Source organism: Wolffia australiana, chromosome 3, assembly GCF_029677425.1.
Source record: "Wolffia australiana isolate 7733 chromosome 3, ASM2967742v1".
Classification (NCBI taxonomy): Eukaryota; Viridiplantae; Streptophyta; class Magnoliopsida; order Alismatales; family Araceae; genus Wolffia; species Wolffia australiana.
The window spans coordinates 2933543-2953901 of NC_135837.1; the positions used below are offsets into that span (position 1 = coordinate 2933543).

At 40.1% G+C, this 20359-nt stretch overlaps 1 protein-coding gene across 2 annotated transcripts; it reads left to right on the top strand.

Annotated features, from left to right (window-relative positions):
• Positions 1-208: 208 nt before the first annotated feature.
• Positions 209-2398, top strand: LOC144701469 (GATA transcription factor 4-like). 2 transcript variants are annotated; one of them, XM_078573277.1, is made up of 3 exons: positions 209-478; positions 1821-2275; positions 2347-2398. In XM_078573277.1, the coding sequence occupies exons 1-2, from the start codon at positions 242-244 to the stop codon at positions 2256-2258; spliced, it is 675 nt and encodes a 224-aa protein (XP_078429403.1). In that variant the 5' UTR covers positions 209-241; the 3' UTR covers positions 2259-2275; positions 2347-2398. The 2 variants fall into 2 exon arrangements, with proteins under 2 accessions (XP_078429403.1, XP_078429402.1); XM_078573276.1 differs by having other exon boundaries at positions 1821-2398.
• Positions 2399-20359: the final 17961 nt, after the last annotated feature.

A 20359-nucleotide genomic window follows, 5' to 3' on the forward strand; every position in this document is an offset into this window, starting at 1 on the left:
CGAAGAAAAAGGGATCCATCAATAAATAAAAACAAAAAGGGTTAACTGCAATGTTATTTCCATGCTACCCATGGTAATTACTTTTACATATTTACCCTCAGTTATTACACTGATGGGAGGGAGAGAAACTTCTCTCTCTCTCCTCCAACAGCATCTATAAATACGATGTCGCATCTCTCTCTCATTCCTTATATCTCTGTAACAGAATTTCAAAGACATCTTCCACTGTCGAGCCCCGGCCATGGAAGCGGAAAGCTCGGCGGAGATGCAGGGAAGGCATTCTGGCGAGATTTTCCTCGTTGAAGATCTCCTCGACTTCTCGAACGATGATGGAGAGCTCTGCAATGTCGAGGACAAGTACTTGAACGATCAGGCGGCGGAGGAATCGGTTTCGACGCCTCTCGATTGCAGTTCTTCCTCTTCTGTTGCCGGATCGCAGATCCGCGGCGATTTTGCCTGCAACTGCTTGTTAGCGCCGGTAATGAACAATGCGGCCGAGTAGAACTGTAGTTTTTCGATTTTCGCGGCTTCTCTGTAAATTAATGTTCCTGCTTCATCTGATTCTTCTTAGTTTTCAGCCGCTTTTTCGCTGTTTCTGTAGATTACATGTTTGTTGGAGTTTCCGCCGTTTCTACACAAATTTCCGTTTTTCGGTGGTTGTTGTTTTCGGTCGACAGTGCTGGAAAGCTCGGCTTCAGCAGTGCGAATTTTTCGTTTCTGAAACTTCTAATTCTTCTCGTTTTTTTCTCAAAAAAATCTTGCTTGAGATGAAATCGAACAGTATTACAATGGCTTGCTCGCGACATCACTGAGAAATGCGGCCAAGAAGAGTTCCGGTTTATTCGATTTTATAGAATTCTCGCCGTTTCTATAGAGCTTTTCTGCTCCTGCAGTACCTGATTCTTCATCTTTTCAATCGATTTTTTTGTACCCCACAAAAAATCAGAGATATCGGTTGCAGTAGTACGAACTTATGATTCTTCCGTTGTTCTGCCGTTGATTTGTTTATCGCGCCGGAAATATCTGCTTCCAGATTGATTTTTTTTTCTATCCTTTGATCCTTTGAAAGTCGAACAGTGATACTCCGGAATAGTTTGTTCATTGGCCGAGGTGAAAATTTCGCTTTCGGCAGTAAAAAATGCGAAAATCTTGGCCCATAAGAAAACTATGCGTCCGGATTGGTTTCTTTTCTTTTCTTTTCATATTTCAATTATTCGAACAGCGATACTTTCAAATTCAAGATTTTCCTGTTGCGCTGTCGTTTTCTGAAGAAGCCGTTACGCTTAATCAAATTTTAAAATCCTCGTGCGTTTCATCAGGTTCATCTGGAGTCATTCTTAGCCCCAAACTGACTCAATCTGATCTCCGAAACAGACGAGATTCAAATTCTCTCGAATCGTGATTTCCGAAGAAATCGATTTCTGTTCTAAAATGGATCGACGGATACCGGGGATTTCGTTGGAATCAGATCGAAATCTCAAATCTTTGTCGATTTTTGCGAAGAATCCGGCAAATGAAAGTTCGTAAATTTTGTTCATACTTCGATGTGTCAAAACTCGATGAACCGGATTTTTTCCTTTTCGATTGAACCAAATTAAAAAACTAAACTCGAACCAGAACCTATAGTAATACCTCGACGAACCGCGTTTTCACTTTCCGCAACAATCATAAACCGATAGATCAAGGACCTCGTCGAACTTCTTTGATGAACCGTGATTCTCGAAATTCATAGAATCTCGAATCAAAACTCACCGCAAGATCGCAAGATCGCTCTCTTTTACTCATACATCGATCGACTGAAGTTTTTGCGATTGAATCAGATCGAAGATATGGAGCAATTGGAGTGGCTGTCGAAGTTCGTGGAGGATTCCTTCTCCGTCGATCCGCCATTAGCGCAGGTACGAAGCAGAGTCGGGAGCAAGAGACCACGTCTAGATGAGAGAGTGGTGGAGGAGGAGAGTATTAATAAGGGGTCGGAGCGGAGGAGATGCGTGCATTGCGCTACGGATCGGACCCCGCAATGGCGGGCCGGGCCCAAAGGGCCCAAAACTCTTTGCAACGCCTGTGGGGTCCGGTTCAAGTCCGGCCGGTTAGTGCCAGAGTACCGGCCCGCTGCCAGCCCAACTTTTGAGCCCACCCAGCACTCCAACTCCCACCGCAAAGTCCTCGAGCTCCGTCACCTGAAGGTGGCTGCATCGCCGTCTCTGGCTTCGTCTGCCGCCACCGACGGCGGCGTCCAGCCTTGCGGGAGCCATTGACTCTCCTCGGCATTTTGGTGAATCTTTTGAATTCTAGGTAGGGATAGGGCTAATTTTATGAATTGCTAAGTTTTGCCTCTTTTTTTAGTTGCAGGTTTCAATGATTGTTCTCAGCATGAAGCACCCAGGCTTTTTTCGTAGCTCTCATGTGCTTGGTTCTAGAATTAAGGTACAAGGTCAACACAATTTAATTCAATCACGAGTGGTGTCTGAGTCGAGTTTACACAGTGGAAGGAAAGATGAATCAAATCGAGCCTTTCCTAGAAACTCAAACATATATACTCAATGATATTATCACCTTGCTAAAAGAATATATATGTGGCTAACAAGTGAATAGCATGTTCCACATTTGGCTCAAAATTCATTGACACCAAATTTTGATTATAATGCATGTAGGATGCTTATAATTGAAGTCCATGAATACATGCAATAATTAAGTGAATTATGATGAGATCGTAATTCAGTAATCATTTATCCTTGAGCATGTGTTTTGAACATTGTTATTTGAAGGCTACTCAAGAAGGACATCAACATAGATAGAAAGAAAAACAATATCAACACTCATTCATGTAATGAGTTTGGTTGATCTTGTAACCATTAGTGTAGAGGCACTTAAGGTAAAATGGAGGGTACTTTTTGGGGAAAGATTTCACTAAAATGCTACGTACAAACCCCTAAATTGGATAATATAAACATCATTCAATTTAGTTTGTGTCACAATTGTGTGTTTAGTCTTCAGACTTGGGACACTAAAGACACCTTGTGTATGAGTAGTTGTATTTAGATCATGGCTTATGAGCTGCTAACCATGAGATTTAAAACTTTCGTAATTTAGATGAAAGAACAAATCTATGAAGGTAATTGTGTGGTTCATATGAGATCGTGCTCCCTTGGTATTGTTGGGTTTGGTGCCTTGGTTCGTCCGTGGAAAACGTGTTGATTGATTCATAATCAATCTTTAATACATACATTGAATGTACCTTTTGGAGAACTCGTTCCACCCTTAACTTTGTCACTCTGAGGTCATTTTGAAGCCGTTCACATGTCCGGCCTCTAGAAGTATCCACACGATCACTCGATGCTTGGGTCTCCACGTCTTCTTCTTCAACTCTTCTTGAAAATCTAGAAGATCTTCTCACCATGAAGACACTCTCCTTAGATGAGTGGAGAAGAAAATGGAGAAATGGAGGGCTATCAAATCTGCCTGGCCTAGGTGCTTAAAATGAGAGCCTTTTCCCTCTTTATATTTCACTTAAGGTTTTTTCTCAAAAACCCAAAAATAAAATATATCCAACAATGCCTTATGACCTTATGCGTGTGACCCTCTAGGCCCATGTATCGTTCTAGTTAATAACTTTAGTGGCCCAATAGCAATTATTATTGACTAACCTTATTAATTAACTATATCTACATATAGATTATTTAAATAAGGATCGATTTAATCCAATCGATAGATTAAGTTTCCAGCCCATGGGGTGCCAAGCTACACTTCGTGCTCTAGAAAATACCGAATAGTGTTGAAATCTTTCATAGAACATTTACCGTCATCGATTACCGTATATGTATAATCCATCATCCACGTGAGACTCCCAAACTACTGAGAGTTTGGTTTATCGTCAAACCCTAATCTGTCATTCAATTAGTACTAATGCGTATGGGGATTATTGGAGAACGCCTTCTCTATTATCTTGACTACCCTTGCTAGGGATTTTTCTACATCATCTTCGTTGAGACAATCTCCTATTATATCGAGGGTGGATGATCCCGTCTTGACCACTCAATCATCTGTGTAAGCTTCTTACTATATCTGAGCTATGACTTGTTTGAATCCCATGATTAGAGGTCCATAAGTCGTAGTCAAAATGCAGTCGTCCATTCATGAGATGTCCTTGGTGTCTCATGTCAGTGGATCACTTATACAATTGTGTCATGAATCAAACTGATTGACGTTTAGGTATAATACCATTCAGGGATTTGTACGGATCAATTCAGTGAACTCTTTCTTCTAAGACCACCACTATTTATCCTTGGTGTCGCCACACTAATAGCCTCACTGTCAGCTATACTTATAGTATAAATAGGATCAGCTAGTGTTATTTTAACCGGATATTGTGATGTCCCTCTCGAGTATCCATCGAATAGGAATATTTAGAATACATGTTTAATGGCTAGTGATCACTGTATTATGATGTCATCATAATTCACTATATCATTGCACGTCTTCATGGACTTCATTATAACATCACACCGGAATAATAATGAATGTAAATATTTTATTCAATGAACTTAAATAAATATGGTGGTGTGATTGGCTTAAGAGGAGATGGGCTCACAGACTAAGATACAGCTAATTCCCTAGTTAAGGTAGTAAATATGTTGAAGAATTAGTTTTAAGATGATCTATAATACAAATTAGTATAAACTAGAATGACCAATTAGATTTGACCATTAAAGATATTGTAATTCATTTAAGAGTCTCCCAAACATGGAGGATTATATGTGCATAGTGACAGGAAGGAATTATTGGTTCCATGAGGGGGTTGGCATACTCCTTTATATCTTCTAGTGTGTGAGGTGTAGTTTGACACCCCACGCACTAGCAACTTTACCCTATTGATTAGGTAAAAAACAATTTGCAACCAGCCATTATTTTTGTTGATATATTTGAATATTAAGGTCATCCAATAAAAATATTACTAACTAAACTAATTTGGGGGTCTAGAAGGCATTTTGTACATTGGTGCATATATTTTAAGTTCTTGTAATTCTATTAAATTTCTCAAAGATGGAGACTTTGATAAAAAACTTCCAATGACTTTTGAAGAAATTTCACTAAGGGGGCATTGGCTTTTATGGCCTGAAAAAAGAGGAAAATAAGGTTAGGGCCTTGAAAATTTTGACCTCAGTGAATTTCCTTCAAGCCTTCCCTTATTTATACTAAGTGAGATATAGCTTAAAAAGTTTTCACATAAAAAACCCTAAGTTTTAGATATAGCTTTCAATGACCAAAAAATGATTTATGTGTGGCCTTCAAAGCCTATGTAACAAATCCAACGGCCCAATAACCTTTATTGACCTTCTTAATTGATTAAATAAATTATTAAAAAGATTATTTAATGACATATCACATTTAACCCAATTGATAGGTCGAGTATCTAGGATGTGGGGGGCCAAGCTACACCTCATGCTCTAGAAGATACAAAGGATTGGATTGAACCACTCATAGAAACTCTATTATTGGTTACCATGTAGGTGTAGTCTCTTATATGCTTCATGCTCCTAGGATGGTCAACAATTTAGCCCTAATCTGGCATCTGAGTTAATACTCATGCGCTCGAATATCATCAAAGAACTGTTTTTCAATATTCCACTACCTTAGCCAAGGACCTTATCGAGGACACATGATCTCATCTTTACTACTCAATTATATTCATGATTCTCGTAAACGAACTCACTATGTTTTGAATACTATGCTTAGGAAGTTTTAGATCATAGTCCTTCTATCTAAAAGACATCATTGGTGTCTCAAGTCTGAGGTGTCTCAATACCGACGTGCATCAACTTAATTAATAGTTTGGTATAATATCATTAAGATACTTTTACATATTGATGTAGTCAACTATTTCCACTAAAGAGCACCTCATTTTTTCTTAATGTCTCCACACTAATTGCTACGTGATCGGCCATACTCATCGTATGAGTGAAAATAAATAGTAATATTGATAACATGTAATTTATATCATTACTTTCATACATATTACATTTTTATTTGCACTTAAACGATTATAATTCCATGTTATCATACTAAAAATGAAATAAAATTTTCTGTAGTATGTTCTCTTGAATTTTCCTATTTTTAATGTTTTTTTGGATTTTTCTAGAGATTATTTTTAATAGAGAACATGAAGAAAGGGCTCTAAAACTGCTCTCGGTAGTTTTTGCAAGCGTAAAGCTCCTATTCTATTAAAGTTTTTTTGTATTTTAACTAATTTTGGAAGAACAAAGGGGTTTTTTACAATTTCCTAGGTGAAATAGGAGTGGAGGGGCATATATCTAAATATTTCTTGGGCAGTGTACAAATAATATTTTGCAAAAATGGAGGGATTTTTCTGCAAATTTTATTTAGAGAGAGAAGGCCAAAAGGATCAAATGCCCTAGATTGCTCCATATTCAAGTGTTAATATTTGAAGATCCAACCGTCAGATTGATATCAAATTTTGAATACTAGTTCTTCATCATATGTTATTTCCATCTGTGTGGATGGATCGACGAGAAGAGCTCCCAAACTAAAGAAACTTAAAGAATCCATAGGGGAAAAAATGGAATTGTCTCACCCCTTTACCCTAGGTATAAAACCTTATTTTTATCTCTCTTTTTTTCATTCTTGGATACTCGACCATAGTCTTCACTCAGAGGGAAGCTCTCCTTGGAAAAACTATTTTCCTGGTATTTTATTTGATTTGATTTTTAGTTTCCATCTTCATTGATCTTGATTTGTGCTCTCCTAAATTGCCCTCACTAGGGTGAAATATACTATCCCTTATCTTGATTGAATAAAGAAGTTAGTTGATGATCAAATTCTATTACCATTTATAAGAATACTATATAAATTAGATGAATTATCTATTCCTAACTTAACTCTAAATCTCCACATTCTTCACCAACCATTACTGTTTAAGAACCTACATTAAGTACTCTCTTTATCTCTTTAAATTCTGATTCTGGATCTTCTTTTAAGGATCAAGAAGTGAGGACCTATGTTCTCTTAACATTCACTCATTTCTCAGATCTCCCTGTGCTCAATTGCCTTCCCTTATGATCTCTACGGATCTGTCTTTTATTCAAACTTGAAATTAAAAAATCATCCCCATTTAACCTTAGAAATATGAAATTCATTGAAGATCATGTATAACCAAGATTAAATCTACTAAAACTACATTCTAAATAGCTTGAATTAAATCCTTGAACTCTGCCTCCCTATGGACTGATAACATGATAAATGCATATATATTTACATACATTTTAGATTTTTTGGTATTATTAATGTATAATTTGTCATGTTATTATTTGAATTAATCAGATATTTATGCATTAGCTAGAAATTCTAACTTTTTCACATTATGGTTATTTTTCTCTAACTTCTTTAACTTATATCAAGTCAAGAAGTTCTATTAATGATGAGTATTTTATAATTCTTAATGTGTAGAAATTTACAGGAATTAGAAGATACAATTCTTAAAGAAGTGGACAATTTTTGGGTGCCTAGTGATTCTACAAAGGGGCTTGAAAGGATCAAGTGGAGTTGTGGACCTTCAAAAGAGAAATATGAGGAAGATGGGCCACTACATGACCTGCCCATTGGGCTCTCAAAAGCCTTAAAAAAATGAGGCCGAAGATCACAAGGGGAAGCTCTCAACCCATGGAGAAAAAGAGGCAAAAATGCAAGAAAAGAGGTATTTTAGTAATTCTTAAAATATATAAATACTCTTTTTTCACCATTTGTCCTCATTCTGGAAGTGATCTAGAAAGCGGCTGGCCAGAAGGACAAGGCATATTTCAAAATCCAGGTTGTTCAACCTACTTAATGTAAGTTTTTTGAAGTTTTCATTCACTCTCGTCTCTTGTTTGCATTGAAAAATGCCTGATACTGGAAAAATATAAGTAAACAGAATTGAGAGGAAGAATTTAGGGCTCACCAGACTTGCATTGAGGTTATAGGAACCTAAGTTTACATTTTCCCCATAATTATCATCCATTTACCCTTTAAAACCATCACTTTCTCACTCTAAACACTCATTTTCCCTTATTCTCTCTCTAGAATTGAATATTTGTCTCTATAGACCTTCACCCATATCCTTATTTCGTCCCCTCAAAATTTCATAAAAAATATTCTTCATTTGTACCTTCAAATTCCATCTCAAACTTCTTCTACACCTCTTCATTTTCTATCTCTATCTCTTCATTTCAGTCATTTTCTCTCTCTAAACCCTTTACTTCTCTCTCTAAAATCTATTTCAATATCTCTATAAATCATCCTTAATTTTTAATTTCAAATTTCAAAAAATGTGTTTGAATTCCATAATTTAGGGCAAAAAAAAACCATTGCGTAGGACTTAGTCAAATTGGTAAGTCTTGCCTTAATTGCGCTGACCAAAGAGGTTGCCTTAAATGAGCTGACCCAATTGAGCTGATCCATTTGGGCTGACCCACTAAGGCCAACCCTATGTGGCCCACACCTGGCCCAGCGCCCCATCCGGTCCACCGCCACTGCTGCTTTTGTCGCCGCCACATTGCCGCCGTCGCCACTGCCGCACTACCGATGCCGCCATCACTCTGCCACCGCTGCCACTAGTGTTCGCCCGTCCCAATACCCGTATCGGATTTCGGTATCGGGATGAATGCTGTATCGGATACCGGAAATGAATTTTCCAGTATCCGTTTATTTCGATATCCGGATATTGGATATCGGTATCGGATATCGGTTGCTATAGTGCCGATATCGGATACCAATATCCGTCCCGATGTCGGCATCCATCTCCGTCTCAAGGGGACAGATGACGGTACCAGATATCGGATGTGGATATCAAAAACCGATATCCATATTGGATTTAACCTAAATTTTAATAGGTCCATCGTGTATTTTCGATTCAAACTTTTGAATCGAAAATACACGATCAGACCTCAGAGGCTCAGACGAAGCAGGGGACGACAGACAGTGGACGGCAGAGGCGGATGGTGGCGGCGGACAGTGGACGGCAGAGGCAGATGGTGGCGGCGGACGGCGGTGGCGGAGGATGCACGGTGGAGGGTGGTGGCTACAGCGTTATTTCTTCTCCATAACTCTGTTATTCTTCAATCTCCCTCTCAAGTCTCAAATTTTCAAAATCATACTCTCTCTTCTCATCTCTTAATTCAATTTCTTTTTCTCTCTAACTCTCTTCTCCAATTCTCAATTTCTCTTCTCCCAATCTCTTAAATTCTCCATCTCTCAGTCTCTTAATTTACCCATCTCCTAAATTCTCCACATTTCACTCTCTCCCCTCCCATTCTCCCAAAATCTATAATTCTCACTCTCCCAGTCTCTCTTCTCCCAATTTTTTTTAATTCTCGACCTTTCATTCTCTCATCTCGGGCTCTCACATTCTTCGAAAATCTGTAATTCTCACTCTCTTCTCCCAATTCTCTTAAATGCTTCACAATTCATTCTCTCCTCTCCCATTCTCCCAAAATCTCTAATTCTCACCAACTCTCTTCCCATCTCTGAATTAAATCTCTTTTTCTCTCTAACTCTCTTCTCCAATTCTGACTCCCTCTTCTCCCAACCTGTTAAATTCTCCATCATTGACTCTCTTAAGTTCTCCATGTCTTAAATTCTCTCACTCTCTTAATTCCCAATCTCTTAAATTATCCATCTCTCACTCTCTTAAATTTTCCAATTCTCTTTAATTCTCCACAATTTATTCTCTCCTCTCCCATTCTTCCAAAATCTCTAATTCTCACTAACTATCTTCTCATCTCTTAATTGAATCTCTTTTTCTCGCTAACTCTCTTCTCCAATTCTGACTCTCTCTTCTCCCAATCTGTTAAATTCTCCATCTGTGACTCTCTTAAGTTCTCCATTTCTTAAATTCTCTCACTCTCTTATTTCCCAATCTCTTAAATTCTCCATCTCTCACTCTCATAAATTCTCCAATTCTCTTTAATTCTCCACAATTCACTCTCTCCACTCCCATTCTTTCAGAATCTCTTATTCTCACTAACCCTCTTCTCATCTCTTAATTCAATCTCTTTTTCTCTCTAACTCTCTTCTCCAATTCTGACTTTCTCTTTTCCCAATCTCTTAAATTCTTCATCTCTCACTCTCTTAAATTTTCAAATTCTCTTTAATTCTCCGCAATTTATTCTCTCCTCTCCCATCCTCCCAAAATCTCTAATTCTCACTAACTCTCTTCTCATCTCTTAATTCAATCTCTTTTTCCCTCTAACTCTCTTCTCCAATTCTCACGCTCTCATCTCCCAATCTCTCACTCTCATAAATTCTCCAATTCTCTTTAATTCTCCACAATTCATTCTCTCCGCTCCCATTCTTCCAAAATCTCTTATTCTCACTAACCCTCTTCTCATCTCTTAATTCAATCTCATTTTCTCTCTAACTCTCTTCTCCAATTCTCACTCTCTCTTCTCCCAATCTCTCACTCTCTTAAATTCTCCCAGTTCTCTTTAATTCTCCATAATTCATTCTCTCCTCTCCCATCCTCCCAAAACCTCTAATTCTCACAAACTCTCTTCTCATCTCTTAATTCAATCTCTTTTTCTCTCTAGCTCTATTCTCCAATTCTCACTCTCTCATCTCCCAATCTCTCACTCTGTTAAATTCTCCATCTCTTAAGATCATTATGAACCATCCCAAGACATGCGTAGATCATTATATCATGTGTAGAACCATGAACCCTCCTGGAGGCAGTGCCCTATCCAAAGACAGATCTGGATCAAGAGGTATCGGTCCAGAACGTACAGAGACGGGAACTTCCCGTGCTGTACAAAGTCACCCTCGTTCGAACCGATCAGTCATAATTGACTACTTCAAACATATTGGTGACGGATATTACACATGCTTATTGTGCCGGGACATTAACGCGCATAATAAGTGATGCAGGACGGACATTTTCGAAGTCCTGGGGCAGGAGCGCGGTCCGTTCGTCCGGCTCGGGGACGATATTGGACGGCACGTCTCGCTTGTCGGTGTAGGTGTCCCGGTATGGCCCTGCGCAAGATCCTCAATTCGTCGGGGCCGAGGGGGTGTCTCTATCTTCGTGTGGGCGAAGCTCCTCGGATAGTCGGCGAGGCGCTGGTGGCAGCGTCGGCGAGCGGCAGGCGACGGCGTCGAACGGCGGCAGCGGCGGCGCAGCGGCGGCGGCGTCAGCGGCGGCGCAGTGGCGTCGGCGGCGGTGGCGGCGTCAGCGGCAGCGGCGGCGTGGCGCGGCGGTGGCGCGCGCGGCGGCGGCAGTGGCGTCAGCGGCGGTGGCGGCGTCGAGCGGCGGCGGCGCGGCGGCGGCGGCGCGGCCAGCGGCGGCGCGGCGAAGCGGCGGCGCGAGCGGCGGCGGCGGCGGCGGCGGCGGACAGACGGGCTGGCGCGCCGGACAGACCGGGCTGCGCAGGGGGCCGCGCCGACGCAGGGCGCTGGCTGGACCACGGTCTAGGCCGCGGTCTGAGCCACTGGCTGGACCGAAGGCCTGGGCCAGAGGCAGCCCAATAACCATGGCTCACAAGGGGCTAGGGCTGATGAGGCAGCCTCGGATTGCGTGCCCGGCCGTCAAAGAAACGGCGCCTCGGGACGCGAGCCAGGGCGGCTAGGCAGCTGGCGAGCGGTGCTTCGGGGCACGGGATTTCGGCGCCTCGGGGCGCGGTTGGCGGTGGCTGGGCCTGGTGGGCCTGGCCGGGTGGAGCCAGCCCATTAGGCCGAAGGGCCCACTGGGCGATCGGCTCGGGCCTGGCGCGGCGGTGGCGCGGGTCAGCGGTCGGCGCGGCTGGCGGCGTGGGGCAGCACGCAGCGGCGAGCGGCGTGGGCAGCGCGGGCAGCGACAGCGGCGCGGCGGCACGGGCGGCGCGGGCGACACAGGCAGCGCGGGCGACGCCAGGCGCAAGGCAGTGTCGGGCGGTGTGGGCGGCACCAGCGGCATGGGCCGGCGCGGTGGCGAAGCGACGCCGGGTGGCACGAGGCGCGCTGGCGCGCGAGCGCGGCGCGGGCGTTGCGGGTCGACGCCGCGGCAGTGCGGGCGGCGCGATGCGTCGCGGGCGCGTGCGTCGCGGGCGCGGCGTGGCGCGTAAGCGCGAGGCATCGCGAGGCGCGAGCTGACGAGAGCGGCTGGGCGGCGCGAGAGCGGCGCAGCAGCGCGGCGCGGCGCTGGGCGCGCGAGCAGCAAGGCGGCGCGGGCGTGGCGAGCAGCGGCGCGGCTGGGCAGCTCGGGGCGCGTCGAGGCGGCGCGGCGGCGTGGGGCACGGCGGAATGGCGCGGGTGCCGCGATGCAGGCAGGTGGACGGTGTCGGCGGCGGCAGAGGCGCTCTAGGTCACTCGGACCTCTTCCAAAAATTACTTTATCAAAGAAAAAATCTGTCTGTGCCATTACAAGGGGTTCCTTATATAGAACCCATGATGCAAATAAGGGAAATCCTAACTTATGAAAGATGAAAATTTAAGCTATACCTAGGAAAAAAAAGTGCGGATACGTTGAGGGTGTCGCCATCAATAAGAGAAAAGCGATAAAGCGGCAGGCGGACAAAAGCACCAACATCTTCTGGAGACATTTCAAAGTGTGTCATCCTTCACGTCACGCGGAGCTCTGATCAGCCTCGTATCTCCGAGAAGAAGAGCCAAGAAGAGACAAGCCGACGAGGACGGGTGAGAGGGCATACGCTAGAGGAGACAAAGAATGTCATTGCACGGTTCATATGCATGACTGATTCACCATGGAGCATAGTCCAGAATGTCACCTTCAAGGAGATGTGGTGCTACACAACACTTCTCAACATAGATCCGCCCAGTGCGAAGGTCATTAAGCAATGGACCGTCCAAATGCATGGCTGCATGAAACAAGAAGTGAAGAAGCTATGGGAGAACGTGGACCGAGTGTCCCTCACCGTAGACGCCTAGACTGCCAAGAACAGTACTGGACTGTTAGGCGTCACCGTCCATTGGGTGGAGAATAAATGGGTGTACCGAGAGCGGGTACTCACCAAATCGTCGGCAAGCACGATGGGGATAACATGGCATCCATCGTTCTCCAAGCCCTAGAAGAATTCTGTCTGCGGCCGAAGGTCAGCATTCAGCGTCAAGTTTATCATATTAGTTAACCATGTGACTTTACACATGGCCGATTTTTATGCAGGTGTGCGCCATGACTACTAACAACGCATTGGCGAATAAAAGGATGTTGGCTTTGATGGCGAGGAAGATGAAAAGCGTGAACCCAACATTTAGCGCCCAAAGGCACGTCCCATGCGTTGCCCACATGCTGAACATTTTCATGCAAGCGACAATAAAAAGCTTCGGCATTCCTTCGGCCCAAGCTGTGGAGCTCGAAGAAGGCGACGTGACGAGAACAACATACCAGTACGATAGTGACGAGGAGAATGAACTTGGAGATGTATTCTCACTGTTTGACGAGCATGACGGAGCACACCGGCCGTTATGTTTGGGGGATGCAGTTGCAAAGGTGAGGACACTAGTTCGCAGTATTCGAAGCTCTACGCGGTGGAGAGAACATTACGTAAAGGCGTGTGAAGATGACCCCGAAGTCGAGGACTCTAACATGGTCGTCTTAGACTGTCCGACGTGATGGAGCAGCACTTACAATATGTTGGCTGCCGTAGCGAAGAAGCGTGATGTAATTGATGAAGTGTCGAAGGCTTTTGGGGGAAAGGGGAAAGAATTCTGTCGCATCCTCAGACGCTTTGCTGTTTCCACAGATCATGTTTGCAAGATAGTGACGCCGGCGATATGTGATGTACTATATCTCATAGACGGCCTGAAAGAACACATGGAGGAAGTGGTTCAGCAAATCGAAGATGGCACTTTCTTCACATGTGTACGCCGCTTGCACAAAGGAGATCTTTCGAACATGGCGCAAGCTTGTAAGGCGATGCATTACAACTTGCATAGTATGCGGAGATATTGTGGGCAAATGAGGCAGTCACTGTCGCAGCATTGATGAATCCATTCCACAAAGGAGCGATGCTCCGTCCGGGCGTCCGAGACGCAACCATCGCATATGTACGCTCCTTGTTACCTTGTGACCCACCGAGGCATGGACTGACAAGGCACACAGAAGATGGTCACTCAAGAGGTAAAGAGTTGGACTCTTGGCTACAGAACATTATGCGGAAAGTCCAGCCCTCACCTTCGTCAACGAGGACGGCATGGGACGAGTTCAACCAGTACCTTGCCGAGGTCGTGCCTAATGAGGGAGTGTTCACTCCACTATCTTGGTGGGCCAGCACATGGGCGAAGCGCTTCCCCTTACTTGCAGCCATTACAAGGGAGCTGTTGTCTGTATGCGCGACAAGCGCTCCTACCGAGCACATGTTCTCGGTGGACAACGCTATTGTCACGTATAGGAGATCACGTCTTTCGCTGATAAGCATCGAAACACTCATCACTATGAAGTGTTGGCTGTACTCCGATGTTGAGCTAGAATCGGACGGCGAGGATGGACAAGATGGGGTACTCTCATGAGCTCGAGGTACAGATCATTTACATTGACTGTATTTTTTGCACTTTTTATGTAAACATGGATATTTATTCCTTATCTATTGCTATGCAGGTGATGACCAAGTAAGCACAAACCTCTGACGTGCTCGAGGTACACATCACAAGAGATGAAGGATCACAATTTCTGCCCTCTTTCATCTCCTCCGCTACCCTCTCAAAGAGATGTAATATTTGGCTCCTCCAGGACTACACTAAACGTACTCTATATATTTGAAAAAATTTAATGATGGGTAAATCCAAACCAGCAAACTATTTAATAGTATAAATAATAATTAGTAAAACTGTTTAAGCACCCAAAAATTGGGGTCAATTATTTAACAATTTTGAATCGTTTAATAAAGATATAAATATTAGTTATATCAAGTTGTTGAAACCAAAAAGTGGGGCATAAATCATTTAAATATTTATCAACATTTGCTGTGGAAAATGCTGCATTTTCCACAACTCATAATGCATACTTAACCAACAAGTAATTCATTAACTTCACATTTTCACCGTATTCAATTGTATAACTTTTTCAGAAATAAACTAGTAGTAGCACAAAAAAGTGGGAGATAAACTTTTTAAAAACTTTCACAACTTTCCCTTCTAAATATTTCAAAAACCCTTACTTTATTAAGTCAAAATGTACCAAACCAGTATATTACTATAGTCCTATTTGCACTTCCTTAATTCGTATAAATATTAATTCATATTTATATGTTGAAGCACCTTACGGTGGAGAAAATTAATTTCCAAAACATGCAACAATCTACTAATAAAAAGGTTAATTGGCCAAAAAAACAAACTTAAACTTACCCAGCTGAGTAAATTACTTTATCAAAATTTTAACTTCAATCATAAACTAATTTATTGCAAAACAAAATCGGTTCAAGCACCTGCAAGTGGGGGCGAATTTATTTACTTTATTTCAACCTAAAGAATTAAATTTATTCACTATTGACAATATTTATTGTTCACTTTCTGAAAATAGGTGAATTAGACAAAAAAACAAACTTAGACTAAACCAGACAAGTAAATTACTTTTAATATTTTTTACTTGATTTAAAAAATTATTTATTGGTTAAATAAACTGGTTAAAGCACCTAAAAGTGGGGGAGAATTTAGGCAAAAAAATTTCAACCAAAACATAAAAGTTGTTCACTCTCTGAAAATAGGTGAATTAGGCGAAAAAAACAAACTTAGACTAAACCACACCAGTAAATTACTTTTTAATAAATTTTACTCGATTTAAAAATTTATTTATTGCTTAAATAAACTGGTTAAAGCACCTAGAAGTTGGGGAGTATTTATATAATTTATTTTCAACCAAAACATGAAAATTTGTTCACTCTCTGAAAATAGGTGAATTAGGCAAAGAAACAAACTTAGAATAAACCAGACGTAAATTACTTTTTATATTTTTTAGTTTATTTAAAAAAATATTTATTGGTTCAATAAACTTGTTAAAGTGCCTAGAAGTGGGGGAGAATTTAGGCAAAAACATTTCATCCAAAACATGAAAATTTGTTCACTCTCTGAAAATAGGTGAATTACGCGAAAAAAACAAACTGTGACTAAACAAGACAACTAAATTAATTTTAAATAATTTTTACTTGATTTAAAAAATTATTTATTGGTTAAATAAACTGTTTAAAGCACCTAGAAGTGGGGAAGAATTTAGGTAAACAAATTCAACCAAAACATAAAAATTTGGTCACTCTCTGAAAATAGGTGAATTAGGCAAAAAAACAAACTTAGACTCAACCAGACAAGTAAATTACTTTTTAATAATTTACACTTGATTTAAAAAACTATTTATTGGTTAAATAAACTGGTTAAAGCACCTAGAAGTGGGGGAGAATTTATATAATTTATTTTCAACCAAAACATGAAAATTTGTTCACTCTCTGAAATTAGGTGAATGAGGCAAAAAGAGACAAACTTAGACTAAACCAGACAAGTAAATTACTTTTTAATATTTTTTATTGATTTAAAAAATTATTTATTGGTTAAATAAACTGGTTAAAGCACCTAGAAGTGGGGGAGAATCTATGTAATTTATTTTCAACCAAAATAAAAAAAATTGTTCAGTTTCTGAAATATTCATTTTCATTCATACGAACAAATACCGGCGTCCGACCTATCACAAATAATTTTGTATCAATTTTTCCCGTATAAATCCTTCAAACATGTTTCAACATTAAAAGAGTGAGACGTTGTGGACGCGCGACATAAGTTTTATATATATATATATTGCGTCAGCCAACTTTATACCCTACAAGGTTTTTGAAATCTTTGGTATGGGATTGGGTTAGAATCAAAAAAAATCCAGATATCGGTTTTCGATATCCGGATATCGAAAACCGATATCCGGCATCCGGTATCTGTCTCATCCCTAGGCATTCGGTATCTGATATTGATATCCGTCCAACCACTTACAGACGGATATCGACCGGTATCCGATATCCGATATCCGGCACCGTCCCACTTTTTCCTGGATATCGGATATCGGTTATCCGATACCGGATGACAGACAGATACCAGTTGGGTGAACACTAGCCGCCACCACCACTCTTGCTTCACCAATGCCGCCGTCGCCCTAACAACACTACTACTCCACTACCATTCCGTCGGGGATCACCAGAGAAGGTAAATTCTCTATTTTTAGCATTTAAAATTTTAATAAAATCAAGAAAATCAGAAAAAAGTTAGGAAAAATTATTTTTTGCATTTAAAAATTAAAAAATAGAAAAAATCAATAAAATTAATATAATCAATTTTCAATGATTTAACATCTACAAAAATTCTAGGAAAATATCCAACTCATGTTTTTAATATTTCTAGTTGTTTTTGGTGTTAATTAAATTCCAAAAAAGTGAAAACATATTTATTTCTATATTTAGCGTTAATTAAAAATATAAAAATTAGTCTAAAATATTTTTTGTTTTTTTTTGTATTTCTGCTTCAATTTACATCATAGGAAATTATATAAGTTAACTAAAAATCCACAAAAATCCCTGAAATTATATTTCTCACTTTTAAACTCATCTCTCTGTGGATCGACCCCTTACTTGCCTTATATTAAGTATAGAGTATTTAAGTGGAAATTTTTCATAAATATTTGTTATTAAGTCTGAATCAAAACAATGACATAAAATCCCTAAATTTGGACTTATCATGGACGATCCCTCTACTCATCATGTACATCTTAAGATAAGAGGGTTTATTATAAATATTATTGTATAGGTTTATTACTAATAATAAAATTAATTAACCTAGTTAATTAAAATAAAATTCTACTTGTCAAATATTGTATCAAGATGATGTGGGACGTCAACGATGGCATCGTCCGAAGGGTAAAATCATTAAGCAAATGTAACTACGTGATGCGAATGAACCTAGGCGGATGTACGTGCAGGACCAGACTCGTGGGATTCACCAAACTCTGACGGTGACATTCTGACCCTCCTCGGAGCGACGAAGCCGACTATGGCAAGAACGGAATATTTTTGTAGGGGTTCACTGATAAGCCTAAAAATGTACGTAAAATATGTCGTTGTTTGGGCTTTTAGACTTATGCAATAAAATTTATAACTTCCCTTAATCACTAAATATGAATATAGAGCAAGTAAGGGGTCGAACCACAGGGAGGCAACAAATGAGAATTTTTATCCAATTTTAATAAATTAATTCAAGAATGAATTAATTTTGCAATTAATAAATCTTAAATATCCTCAATAATATTCTTTAATTAATCAAAATTAAGTAAAACTTAATTTTGATTTTTTAATATTTCTGTCAGAAAATTCAAGATAGGAATTTTATAATTTTAAGCTCAGATTAATTCAGATTATTAATTTCCCAATTATTATAAATTTTAAAACAATTTTATGAATTAAAATTGGGAATTAAATAATCAAGAAAGAGATCTTTAAATTGGAGTTCAAGATAGATGAATTTTCGATTAAAATTTTATTTTTAGGTTTTTTATATATTAAATTAAATTCCTAAACAATAAAAATTGAAATTTAGAGAGAGAAACTAAACAAATTAACCTAGAGAGAGAAAGTGAAGAAATTGGGAAAAAATTTGAAATCCGACCCTAAATCAAAAATCTAATGAAGCAGAAATGTTTTAAGTTGATGTAGAATTAAGGATCAAAAACCAGATCTTGAATCGGAATCAAAATGAAGTGTTAATCTTATTCAAAACAAACTTCTAGGTCATGTACATTTCGCCCATGCCTTGGCGTTTTAGAATCGTTCAAGAAGATGATTGAAATACAAATCAGAGACTTACAAATTTGAGTTCAGAAGCAAGATCTGTCGACTTCAAGAATCCCTCCTGTGTCCTTCCTAGCCAATTGCTTGGGGGAGATCATCCAAAAGTAAATTTCGCCCTTTTCCAGACCTCCATTTAAAGATCCAACCATCTGGATTGTAGAGGAGGAAAAGACGAACCTACCCTCAAAATGTCAGCCCAATCGGACTTGTAAATCTCAAGATATCAAGGTTTTAGTGAGGGTAATTTTGAGCCATTGGATCTCTTGAATTTGCTTAAAAATCGGATTTATTTGGTTGGCTGGGTTGATTTCCTCGTTTTCCCCGTCCTCGGATCGCGTGCAGGCTTCGTTGTCCGCGTCGGCCGCTCATCATTTGAACTGCTTTTTAAAAAAACACAAAAAGACAAAAAAGAACTTTTGTTCGCGGTATTTAAATGCCACGTCCTTCTCTCTCTCTTCTGCCGCTATTCTTTTCTCTCTCTTCTCTCTTTTATATGATTTAAATCATAGCCTTTAATGTTGACTATTCCTCTCTCTCTCCTCTCTCTATATAATAATAAATCATAGGCGCTAAATTCTCTTCTCTCTTTATATTATTTAAATCATAGCCTCTAATGTTGACTATTCCTCTCTCTCTCCTCTCTCTATTTATTATATAATAATAAATCATAGGCGCTATTCTCTTCTCTTCTTATTCCGCAGCCGTTATTTTTGACCATTCTTCTCTCTCTCCTCCTTCTATAATAATAATAAAAAAATATCCGGCGCTATTCTCTCTCTCCTCCGCTCATTCTCTCTCTCTTTTCTCTCTCTCATTTCTTATTTAATAAATATATCCCTTCATTCGCCCGAATTTCGGGCGAATGACGTGGATATTCATAAATAAATATTTAAATAGATTTTAAATGCGAAATAAATAATATATATGTTATTTAAATATGTAAAAAATCATTTCTTGGCTAAATAATGGTCAGAAAAATATATAAAAATAGTGGAAAATTCTAAAAAATCATGAGATCACTTACTGACCTTAAACCAAGCAATTAAAGCTCTGTAAGAAATAATTCTTCACTGAAATGATGTTAGATTCCATGTAAAAAATGATAAAAAATCTGAAATAATAATAAAATGAGAGATTAACTGATTTACATTTATTTTAACATGATAAAATGCAAATAAAATCATTAAAACACATAAATAGAGTGTAAAATTCATTAATTAATCATATTAATTTGCAAGTTATCATTCACGCATAATGGACAGGCTCGGCCCATACCTAGGAAGATGCTCGCAAGTAGTTTTCACAAAAATAATTCTCTCTCACCTAAACTAGCCCGAGCACGGTGGAGTGCAATCGAAATATACTGGAAGACGTAATGTAACTGATGAGCAAGGGGAACGAAATACCTCGTCAGTGATGGCATTTGTCGTCGGCTGTCCTCGTCAGTGCGATGACTAGTACGGCCAGGTGCGGTGGAGGTGTGTCAGGGAAGAATGGATGTCCCTCGGTTGACGGCTGGATGCGACACAGGAGTCGTCGCCAAAAGGTTGGAGGCAAGGGCGAGAGTG